Here is a 12,477-nt window from a genome sequence, read left to right as displayed (position 1 = left end):
AAATCACTATGATGTTGCTTTGTTTTAGATAAAGCCAGAATGATGTTGGCAAAATACTAAGGAGAGAATGATTTTTTAGAATTATATTTATTGTTCAGGTATTGGACCAAAGAAGATGTAGACCTTTGGAATATTTTTAGTTTAACATCAAAATCAGATGTTAACACATGCCCCTCTCACACACACATACAATAAAATAGTTTCATTTTTTTGTATCTCACTATAAAGTTTTAAAATTAAAAGAGTGAACAGAAGATATTTTAGAAGCAATTTCAGGTCTAAAATGAACATTTCTATAATTAATACCTTTTTTTCTCCCCTATTTGCTTCAAGAAACCAATATAAAAGGCATGAAAACTGAAGGGGAAATACACATTAATTCAATAATATCATTGTATAACTACAACAACAACCAAAAAACAACAACAAGACGTGAATAACCAAACATCAACAGAAAATAACAAATAAAAATGACCTATAACCAAAAGTGTGGAGAACTGAAAAGAATCTAGAAGGTGAGAGCCAAGAGACCTGAGTACTCAAAAGGTGGGCTGCCAACTAGCTGTGTGACTTCAGAGAAGTCATTTTACATCTCTGGAGCTTAATTTCCTCATGTGTAAAATGAGAAAATTCCATGAGAGGATCTCCAAATGTTTTCCATACAGAAAATCCTATACTCATAAGGGGCTTCCAGATGAGAAGCACTGTCTTTGCCTTTACAAACAGCTTGCTAGTTTTGCACCCAAAACATCTCTGTTGAAGAAGAAGTGAGTTTCTGACTCAAAGCCACTTTTAGTCCAGTCCATTTTGACTATACCAGAATCTATCCAAGTCAAAGCAGTATTCTCGTTGGACTCGTCATATATGGTCATTATGATTGGTGAGTCCTGGTTTTGGTGATCACACTGTGAAGAAGAATGATAATAGAGAAGGGGTGTATGTGTGTGTGTGTGTGTGTGTGTGTGAGAGAGAGAGAGAGTGTGTGTGTGTGTGTGTGTGTGTGTGGGTAGAGATGAGAGAGAGGTGAGGGGGCAGTTCTGGTTGACACTTCATGTTTTAGTAGTCTGGCTCTTGGTTTTTATGTCACAGAAAGCAAGAGGGTTGCTTACCTACAACAGAAACTGTAACTTAGGTTTAACAAGAACGTGGAGGCATAAAAAAAAGGTCAGGTGCAGGAAGAACAGAAGAAAAGGAGTCAGAGGAGTCCTGAAGACTTTGTAACTGGGAAGTTACAAAGAATCCAAAATATTCTGAAATATGAAATATTTGAAAATCTGAAATATGACAGAATCTAAACCACCAACCTGTCATATCTGTGGCCTCCTGGCCTCCAGTGACCGGATCAGTGCCTCAGTGCGGAAAAACATCATGTCAAGCCACACCCACAGCGACAGTGGGCTCATCACCTCCTTACTGTCTGTTGAAGCCACCCTCTCCCCAATTGTTCATCTGTGATAACCAAGTCTCTGAAAATGGGTGATTTTTATGGAAAGTAATATTTTTAAACTAAAAATAACCGCCTTTCACTCCAACTGCAAAAAGAAAAAATGAAGAAAATATATGGGTTGAGCCTATTCCCTACAAGTTGTAAAGATGGCTTCCCCTCAAAAAAGATAAGCAAATATATTTCGTTGACATCAGAGTCTATTTCCACTTGGGCTGCTATAACAAAATACTGCAGAGAGAATGGTTTATAAACAACAGAACTTAATTTATCACAGTTCTGCAGGCTAAAAGTCTGAGATTAGGCTGCCAGCGTGGTCAGGTCCTGGTGAAGGCCCTCTTTTGTGTTGCAGACTGACAACTTCTGGCTGTGACCTTACCTGGTAGAAGGGGCCAGGAAGCTCTGTCTCGCCTCTTTTATAAAGACATCAATCTCATGATGCACCTCCTGAGCACCTCCCAACAACCCCACCTCCTAATACCAACACTTTGGACATTAAGATTTCAACATATGAATTTGGACAGACACATTCAGACCAGCAGCATAGTGTATCTCATCTTCATTTGACTGCTCTGAGAATACACAAACATGTAACTGAAATAATTGTTATTCTGGCAGGTTCTTACTTTAGTTCTTTAATGGCAACAAGCCATGGCCTGGCCGTCACCCTCTTTTTTCTTTCTCATTTTCAGTTGCTTTCTCCCATTCCCGCAACTCCTGTGCAGTTAATCTGAGCTCCCCAAGGGGTCTTCCATGTGGATGGGTATCCCAGGGCATGTGGGATGAGCCCTGGTAGGAGAGTTTTCCTTTTCACGTTGGAAGGAATTGTTCAGTTGGGAAATAATGATGTTTATAAACATCAGAGAATTGCAGGCCTGTACCTAAACATCTATCCCATAAGCATTTTAGCAACATGGCCAAGGTGCAAGGCTGTGCGTGTTGAATAAACACAGCTGCATATATTTCAGTGATCACACATCCAGATAACTGCAGAGCATGTTTATAAATGCACATAGATTTTCATCCCCTCCTGGGACACAATGGGTAGGGAAGAGGGAGGGTGGGGAATGTGTGTGTGTGACAAGAGTCATCTCAGAGTATGATTTCCAGACTCCATGAAGACCTCCTGTCCACCCATTCTCTACTTCCTGTCAGATGCCCAAAATTCCACCACTAGACTTTTACGGGGGGTTTAAAGCTTTCATCCCTCTTAAAATGTAGTTACTTGACTTTAGATTGCTTTGGACATTTGCACCTTGATGTGCGACATGCATAGGCATATCAGCTTGTGAACGCTCAAAAAGCCATCTGTTATAAAGTCACTGGCACTTGGCGTGGATGTGTTGGGGAGGGAAGAGTGAGCTGAGAAAAAGAAGAAAAGACCAAGAAGGGAGTAGACTGCGAGCGTGGAGAGAATGTACATTTTCAAGAAATCTTGCCTAGGATTGTTTTCCTGTTTATTTTTTAAATTTATTTCTGTTTCTTTTTGCCACACTAGGTCTTCGTGGCTGCATGCCGGTTTTCTCTAGTTGGGGTGTGTGGGCTTTTCGTTGTAGTGACTTGGGTCACACTGGCCACCCCGATACAGTGTGGGAGGGGCCTCCACAGGGGTGTGAATACCTGGGGCAGGAGTCACTGGGGTCCATCTTGAGAGTTGGCTGCCTCAGGGAGGCCCTCCCTTTGTTCTCCTTCTGCGGTGAATTGCAGTCTTTCTGATCTGTCCTCTGCACTGTTTTCTCACATGTGCACGTGTGGACGCTAAGCCGCTTCAGTCATGTCCGACTCTTTGTGACTGTAGCCCCCAGGCTCCTCTGTCCGTGGGATTCTTCAGGCAAGAATACTGGAGTGAGTTGCCATGCCCTCCTCCACGGGATCTTCCTAACCTAGGGATCGAACCTGCGTCTCTTATGTCTCCTGCATTGGCAGGCATATTCTTTACCACTGGCGCCACCTGGGAAGCCCCTTCACATGTGACCTCATCTCAAATCTGATAGTTTCTTCTGGAAAGTGGTATGGAGGCTGTGGAGGAAGGCTTAGGGACCTCATACCTAAGGGCACAGGTGGAATTCATAATAATATGCCAGCAGAGCCTCCAGCCCAAACTTATGGGGAGAAGAAAAGCAAACATCCTGGCAAGCCAGTCTTTTGGGGAGAATTTGCTCCGTGTGCAGACAAGGGAAGAGCTGTAACACCAGAGTCACCCTAGGGAAGTGAGGTGCTGAGTGTAAGAACAAGAGAGCACAGCTGAAGCACAGATACTTTCCCGAAGCACCCTGAGGCTTAAACCACAATAGGGGGTCCATTCCCCCTCCCTCTCCCCAGAGAAAGTCTTAGGCGATTTCTAGACAAGGGTCTCCCACTTCCCTGTGAGCATCACAAATAGCTTATCTCCACAAGTCTGCTTAGATTGGAAGTGGATTCCAAGAGCTCATGAGCTGACAGACATCGTGGGGTCCGTTCTGCTTTAGTAAGAAAGGAAGCCTTGATTCTCAGTATCCATCACTGTCAGAGGGAGAGTTATGCCTGCCATTCGGCCAGGGGCAACATACTGTTTCCACTGACGATGCTTTTCTTCTTGGGATCCTTCTCTATGATGGACTTTTTTGGGGAAAAAAACAGGTGGAATTTTCAGAACTAGGCATGACTTGACCCCACCTACCTGAGCTATTTGAGCTGCTACAGCGTCCCCCACCAGGCACCCACAGCCAGCAGCCCCAGCTAGGAAGAGGTAGTTTTAGGGGGGCTTCATCATTAGGTCCTCAACTGCCTGAAGTTAACTCAGGCTCAGTCAATTAACCAGGGATCCAAGAGCAGCAGGGTGGGAGCTCAGTACTCCATGAAATCGATGGGAGACCTTGGGCCTTCCATGAAAATTTGCCTTTGTTCTTGGATCTGTGATTCTGGGACACAACCGTGGGTTTTTGGTCCAGAACAGACAACTGAAGTCACATACCTGCTCCCTATCCCCATTTTGCATGTGACTCAGAGAGGTCAGGGATTTTTCCATAGCCATTTAATGAGCTGGTAACCCAGCCAGCAAAGAGTCGGACACGACTGAGTGACTGAAATGAACTGAACTGAACTGAACCCAGCCAGGACTAGTCTTCTGAATGTTTAGTCTTCTTTCTCTGCCTCATATCGAATCTGTGAGTAATCATGGCTTAAAGCTCAACATTCAGAAAATGAAGATCATAACATCTGATCCCATCACTTCATGGGAAATAGATGGGAAAACAGTGGAAACAGTGTCAGACTTTATTTTGGGGGGCTCCAAAATCACTGCAGATGGAGACTGCAGCCATGAAATTAAAAGACACTTACTGCTTAGAAGAAAAGTTATGACCAACCTAGATAGCATATTCAAAAGCAGAGACATTACTTTTCCAACAAGGTCCGTCTAGTCAAGGCTATGGTTTTTCCAGTGGTCATGTATGGATGTGAGAGTTGGACTGTGAAGAAAGCTGAGCACTGAAGAATTGTTGCTTTTGAACTGTGGTGTTGGAGAAGACTCTTGAGAGTCCCTTGGACTGCAAGGAGATCCAACCAGTCCATTCTGAAGGAGACCAGCCCTGGGATTTCTTTGGAGGGAATGATGCTGAAGCTGAAACTCTAGTACTTTGGCCACCTCATGCGAAAAGTTGACTCATTGGAAAAGACTCTGATGCTGGGAGGGACTGGGGGCAGGAGGAGAAGGGGACGACAGAGAATGAGATGGCTGGATGGCATCACTGACTCGGTGGACGTGAGTCTGAGTGATGGATGTGAGTTGGTGATGGACAGGGAGGCCTGGTGTGCTGCAAATTCATGGGGTCGCAAAGAGTCAGACATGACTGAGCGACTGAACTGAACTGAATCATGGCATATACACTTCTGGAAGGTAGACTACCTGTTTGCTCTAAGGTCCATTTTCTGCTCTTATTATCTTCTCCCGATGACAAGGAACCTCATTTCCCAGGCTCCCTTGTTTTCTGACTTCCTGTCAGGTTTGGCCAATGCAGGGCATTGATGGAACACTTGAGAGCAGGAGTTAGCAAGCAATAAACAATGTCCTGGGCTTCTCTGGTGGCTTAGATGGTAAAGAATCTGCCTGCAAAGCAGGAGACCTACGTTTGATCCCTGGGTCGGGAATCTATCCACTTTATTATTCTTGCCTGGAGACTGAAAGATTAACACACACACACACACACACACACGCACACACTATTTCCTCTCCTCTTTCTGCTTATTTTGGTGTCTCTAGCAATGACTGGGAGAAGGCAATGGCAACCCAATCCCATGGATGGAGGAGCCTGGAAGGCTACAGTCCATGGGGTCACTAAGAGTCGGACACAACTGAGTGTCTTCACTTTCACTTTCACTTTCATGCATTGGAGAAGGAAATGGCAACCCACTCCAGTGTCCTTGCCTAGAGAATCCCAGGGACGGGGGAGCCTGGTGGGCTGCCGTCTATGGGGTCGCACAGAGTCGGACACGACTGAAGCGACTTAGCAGCAGAAGCAGCAATGCCTGAGTCTCCCTTGTCCCTGCACCCATCGGACATTCTCTGCTGTGAATCTGGCTTCTGTCAAATGACTCCTATTGCTGTGAGCCCAGAGCACTCAGTAAGAGCAGCTCCTCCAACCCATGGAGTCACAGCTCCTTACCGCTGTGGCTAATCTCTGGGTTGCATCACTGTCTGCTGTTTGGCTTCTCATTACTTCTATTACTTCTAGGACCAATCCCCTAAATTAAATTACCTCTGTTTATTAAGACCTACACTGGTTTGTGTTTTCCTTTCTGGACCCTGACTGATGGAGTGGGGTCATCATCCTATGTGTTCTTGCTCACTGTAAGAATACAATAAATTTTCAGTCATAATAGTGTTAACTATTCTAAAAAGGAAAACCAGTTTATGCAAAAGAGGTAGCACTCCACTTTTTTCATTTACTCCATAAATAAAGCTGATTAAAACTATATCATATTTGCCATAACTCTTGAAAAACAAAAAGTGGAAACATTTTACTAAGACATCTTGCCAAGGGTCAGTCCGTGCCTTCTAATCAGTGATGTTAAAAGAATAGATTTCTTTGATCTCAGAGATTTTTTTCCATTTCTCTTTGTGACTTATCACGGAAGGGATTATTCTTGGTGTGTGTAGGTTTGTATTTTTTAATTGTAGCAGAATGGGCCCCAATGTCATGCCATTGGTTTCTTATACTGGCTTTGGTAACAACTCTGCCCTTGGCCTTCCCATCACAAGCCTGGTTGTTGTGACCTACAGTCCTGTTTATATGCCAACCCCTGTTCTTGGCCTCCGCACAAGGATTCCCACAAGGGTTCCATTTGAGATGGTGGTTTCCAAGATTGGGGGTATCTGCCCGCCAGCACTGCTTTTGAGACCACCAGCTTGTTTTTCCAAGTATTAATATCTCAGTATCACTAAACATATTTTCTTTTCCAGAATATTTTCCAAAAATTTTGTAAGAATGTCTCTAAAACTTTTTTGTTTTGAAGGCCTAAGGGCTTAAGGGGAAGGGCAAGGTAATGTAAATTTTAACTTGGCAGACTCGTATTTAAAACTTTATCCAAAAAATATTTTTCCGCTTAGAAAAATAAAAACCTCTTTACATATTTAAGTAATTCATTTGGGAGAAATAACCACTCAGCTATTCACATAGGCCTTGGCAGATGTCAGTTCAAGATGCTTTGAAACCAATCAACTACAAGTCTCAGATAGTTTCTCTTTGAAAGCTCAACTTAACATTTGCGACCGTGGTGGTAAGGAAAGTCACAACTCATTTTAAAGATTCTCCGCCTTTGTTTCTTTGTCTTTCTTCTGCAGGCCATGTGTTTATACTGTGGGATCTCCCATAAACAACAGGGCCCTTTTTCCATGCCAGGAGCCACCCGTTGCCATGTCAACATGGCAGGCTACAGTTCGAGCAGCTGCATCCTTGGTTGTTTTAATGAGCGGGGAGAATTCTGCGGAGCCAACACAGCTTCGGGAAGGTACTGTACATGTGTTCCGTGCTTCTTTATGTATTGCACACATGTTGGACCCAGGAACCCAATACACAGGGTTTTTCTCAGCTTTAAAAGAGCTCCTTTATTAGCTGGGTTGGACTGAACATGATATAAAACAGCCTGTCAGAGAAAACACCAGGGGATGGGGAAGGGCACTTGGGAGCCTGTGCATGGCACGTGGGGCTCTTCATGCCAGAGTTATCAATTCTTAGATTATTAAAGGCAGTTCCCTTCCCTGGTGGCTCAGACGGTAAAGCATCTGCCTACAGTGCGGGAGACCTGGGTTCAATCCCTGGGTCGGGAAGATCTCCTAGAGAAGGAGATGGTAACCCACTCCAGTATTCTTGCCTGGAAAATCCCATGGATGGAGGAAGCTGGTTAGGCTACAGCCCATGGGGTCACAAAGAGTCAGACATGACTGGGATGCTGAGGAGGATCGTTCACCTGATGGTTTGTGGACCATAAGTGGGTGGTCTTGGTTGAAGACTTTCTGGACATGCAAGTGTGTCATGGAAACACCATTACAGTTGAGTTGTTTGTGTTTTGGTCATGGAGCCTGTGCAGGGTTATTCATAATGCTGAGCAATAGTTCTCCTGTTGGCTGCCCACTGGAGTTGTCCTGGTATTGCTCTACTCTTACTCTATTGGGCCATGAAGTTTTGAGTCAAAGGTGTGCAAGAAAGATGGAAGGCAGGTACTAATGCATCATCAAGGTTTTCTCGGTGAATTTCCTACTTGTTGTAGTAATTGACACTTTCAGTTGAGATATGGAGCTTGTTGATGCCAGGTGAAGTTTTTGTGATTGTAATATTTCTTCATCTAAATACGGTGTCTTCTTCCACCATTTATTATAGAAACTTCAAAATTTACAAAAAGTAAAAGTAATAAAGTGAAAGAGGAGGGAGAAAAATTTGTCTTACGGCTCAACATTCAGAAAACAAAGATCATGGCATCTGGTCCCATCACTTCATGGGAAATAGTTGGGGAAACAGTGGAAACAGTGTCAGACTTTATTTTTTGGGCTCCAAAATCACTGTAGATGGTGATTGAAGCCATGAAATTAAGAGACGCTTACTCCTTAGAAGGAAAGTTATGACCAACCTAGATAGCATATTGAAAAGCAGAGACGTTACTTTGCTAACAAAGGTCCATCTAGTCAAGGCTATGGTTTTTCCGGTAGTCATGTATGGATGTGGGAGTTGGACTGTGAAGAAAGCTGAGCGCCAAAGAATTGTTGGTTTTGAACTGTGGTGTTGGAGGAGACTCTTGAGAGTCCCTTGGACTGCAAGGAGATCCAACCAGTCTGTTCTAAAGGCGATCAGTCCTGGGTGTTCATTGGAAGGAATGATGCTAAAGCTGAAACTTCAATACTTTGGCCACCTCATGCAAAGAGTTGACTCATTGGAAAAGACTCTGATGCTGGGAAGGATTGGGGGCAGGAGGAGAAGAGGATGACAGAGGATGAGATGGCTGGATGGCATTACTGACTCAATGGTTGTGGGTTTGGGTGAACTCAGGGAGTTGGTGATGGACAGGGAGGCCTGGCGTGCTGCAATTCATGGGGTCGCAAAGAGTTGGACATGACTGAGGGGCTGAACTGAACTAAACTGAACTGAAAAGTAATAAAATTAATTTTAAAGAAAATGATCGATAACATTTTGTAGCATTTCCCTCTGGTATTTAAAATCTATGTATATATTATATATTGTCATTTAAAAATTGCCAGCAGAGCATATAGCAGTTTTCACTTACAGTGTATCTTGTATGTCTTTCCAGACAATAAGTATTTTTGAAATTAATGATTTTAATGTCTGCATAATATTTTATGAGCCTATCAGATTTTATTACATTTCCATATTACAGACAATTGTATTGTTTCCAAGGTTTTTTCTTATTATAAATAAAGTCACATTTAATTTCTGAGGAGATAGTTTGTATAAACTTAGGATTATCGAGTCAAAAGTTTTGAACCTGTTGAACCTGTTGAAGGCTGTTGGTACTTATCTCAAGTTGTTTTTCGGAAAGGTTGTGACACTTTACATATCCATCAGCAGTTATGAAGTCCCCCTCATCCTTGGAGTTTCACGCATCTGATAGGCAAGAGAAGGTTTCTTTTTAATTTGGATTACTTTGATTATCAGTGAGCTTTCATATGTCCTTAGCTGTTTCCATTTCCTATCTGTTAATTTCCTTTGCCCATTTGTATATTGAGATGTTAGTGAGGTTTCCAAAAGTTTGTTTGATTTGATCTTTAAAAAATAAAGTTACTGGGGCTTCCTGGTTAGTGACCACATGGAGACATGAGGAGAATGGTACCCCTGGAGAGGGCATGGAAGTTCCACTCTCTTTCTCACATACCTTGCCCTGTGCAGTTTTCCACCTGGCTGTTCCTGAGTTGACTGTCCACTGGTCATCAAACCCAGCAGACAAATGCACAGGTCTGTTTTTCTTCAGGTCTTCATTTCATTATGGAGGCTCTCATGTTACATAAAACTTCTGTTACGTAAATCTGTAACCTGTTCTCCCATTCAAAAAAAAAATAAAATGAAATAGAGAGATAATCTCTTGTATTTGTGTATTTTTCTCAATTTTTGGATGCTTTTTAATTTTATAGAATATTTCTGACCTATACGATATTTTAATTCTCACATAGTCAGATATGTCAGGCTTCTCTTGGCAAGGCTTTCTTGGCTCTAAGATTCACCTGTTTTATTCTAATATTTTTATCTAACTTTAATTTATTTTTTAGTAACTTCACTCTGGAATCTGTAGTTTAATCTGGTCACTGTTGTGAAATAAGGACTGCTGTTTAGTCACTAACTTATGTCTGACTTGTTGTGATCCCAGGGACTGTAGCCCTTTCTGTCCTTTATTATGCCCACCTTTGCATGAAATGTTCCCTTGGTATCTCTAATTTTCCTGAAGAGATCTCTAGTCTTTCCCATTCTATTGTTTTCCTCTATTTCTTTGCATTGATCACTGAGAAAGGCTTATCTCTCCTTGCTATTCTTTGGAACTCTGCATTCAAATGGATATGGCTTTCCTTTTCTCCTTTGTCTTTCACTTCTCTTCTTTTCACAGCTATTTGTAAGACTTCCTCAGACAACCATTTTGCCTTTTTGCATTTCTTTCTCTTGGGGATGGTCTTGATCACTGCCTCCTGTACAATGTCATGAACCTCCCTCTACAGTTCTTCAGGCACTTTTTCTATCAGATCTAATTCCTTGAATCTATTTGTCACTTCCCACTGTATAATCCTAAGGGATTTGATTTAAGTCATATCTGAATGGTCTCAACAGATAACAATTTTCAACAAAATGTGGAGAATTCTTAAAGAGATGAGAATAACAGACCACCTGATCTGCTTCTTGAGAAATCTGTATGCAGGTCAGGAAGCAACAGTTAGAACTGGACAAGGAACAACAGACTGGTTCCAAAGAGGGAAAGGAGTACGTCAAGGCTGTATGTTGTCACCCTGCTTATTGAACTTGTATGTAGAGTACATCATGAGAAACACTGGACTGGGTGAAGCACAAGCTGGAATCAAGATTGCCAGGAGAAATATCAATAACCTCAGATATGCAGATGACACCACCCTTATGGCAATAAGCGAAGAAGAACTAAAGAGCGTCTTGATGAAAGTGAAAGAGGAGAGTGAAAAAGTTGGCTTAAAGCTGAACATTCAGAAAACTAAGATCATGGCATCTGGTCCCATCACTTCATGGCAAATAGATGGGGAAACAATGGAAACAGTGACAGACTTTATTTTGGGGGGCTGCAAAATCACTGCAGATGGTGACTGTAGCCATGAAATTAAAAGACGCTTTCTCCCTGCAAGAAAAGCTGTGACCAACCTAGACAGCATTTAAAAAGCAGAGACATTACTTTGCCAACAAAGGTCGGTCTAGTCAAGGCTATGGTTTTTCCAGTAGTCATGTATGGATGTGAGAGTTGGACTATAAAGAAAGCTGAGAACTGTAGAATTGATGCTTTTGAACTGTGGTGTTGGAGAAGACTCTTGAGAATCCCTTGAACAGCAAGGAGATCCAACCAGTCCATCCTAAAGGAGATCAGGCCTGAGTGTTCATTGGAAGGACTGATGTTGAAGCTGAAACTCCAATACTTTGGCTACCTGATGCAAAGAGCTGACACATTGGAAAGGACCCTGATGCTGGATAAGAATGAAGCAGAAGGGGATGACAGAGAATGAGATAGTTGGATGGCATCACTGACTCAATGGACAAGAGTTTGAGTAAATTCTTGGAGTTGGTGATGGACAGGGAAACCTGGGGTGCTGCAGTCCATGGGATCACAAAGAGCTGTACATGAATGAATGACTGAACTGAACTGAGCTGAAGTGGACTGTAGCCCACCTGGCTTCTCTGTCCATGGAATTCTCCAGGCAAGAATCCTGGAGTGGGTTGCTATTTCCTTCTCCAGAAATAAGGACTAAACATTTTTATTTTCAAATATAAAACCAGCATCAAGATCATTTAATGAATCTTTTCTGATTTGTGATGTCTTCTTCATCATAAATTAGATTTACACATGTAACAAAGTATTCAATGAATGTTTACTTTATTCTCAAAGTCAAAATTAAACAAATTATACATCTAAAAATTTAATTTTAAAAAATAAGTCATATTTACATGGGTCATTTATAAATAAACAAAGGACAAAAAAAAATTTTATGTTGTCTTCTTTTTACTCCTAATTCCCAACTATCCAGTAACCCTTCCTCAAGGCAACAAAGGTCGCCAGCTTCTTTTATACAGTATATTTTTTCCTCTTTTTTTGCACAAAACATAACATGCTGTACACATTTTTGTGTAATGATCCCTCTTTTAGAATAACCTGTTCTTATAGACAATTTCATATCTGACCATAAAGAGCTTCCTCATTAATTTTAATACTATAGAGTGTTCCATAAGTGGATGTTCACAATTTAGTTAAGCAAAAGCTCTTGACTTTATTCTATATTATATAAGGAATTTAATGATCATTTCTGGGTTGGGAAGATCCCCTGTAGA

General features: G+C 42.1%; 1 protein-coding gene across 12 annotated transcripts in view; it reads left to right on the top strand.

Moving 5' to 3' along the window:
- AOPEP (aminopeptidase O (putative)) overlaps positions 1-12,477 on the top strand; it is a 413,124-nt gene that overhangs the window by 79,007 nt on the left and 321,640 nt on the right. For all 12 annotated transcript variants that reach the window (XM_069575754.1, XM_069575752.1, XM_069575749.1 and 9 more), the window contains exon 3: positions 7,266-7,432. In XM_069575754.1, the coding sequence (XP_069431855.1) occupies positions 7,266-7,432 (167 nt within the window). The remainder of the gene's footprint in view (positions 1-7,265; positions 7,433-12,477) is intronic.

The sequence above is a fragment of the Ovis canadensis genome, chromosome 2, assembly GCF_042477335.2.
Source record: "Ovis canadensis isolate MfBH-ARS-UI-01 breed Bighorn chromosome 2, ARS-UI_OviCan_v2, whole genome shotgun sequence".
NCBI lineage: Eukaryota > Metazoa > Chordata > Mammalia > Artiodactyla > Bovidae > Ovis > Ovis canadensis.
The sequence above is the reverse complement of the archived record's forward strand: the minus strand, read 5'-3'. Positions and strand labels throughout refer to the sequence as shown.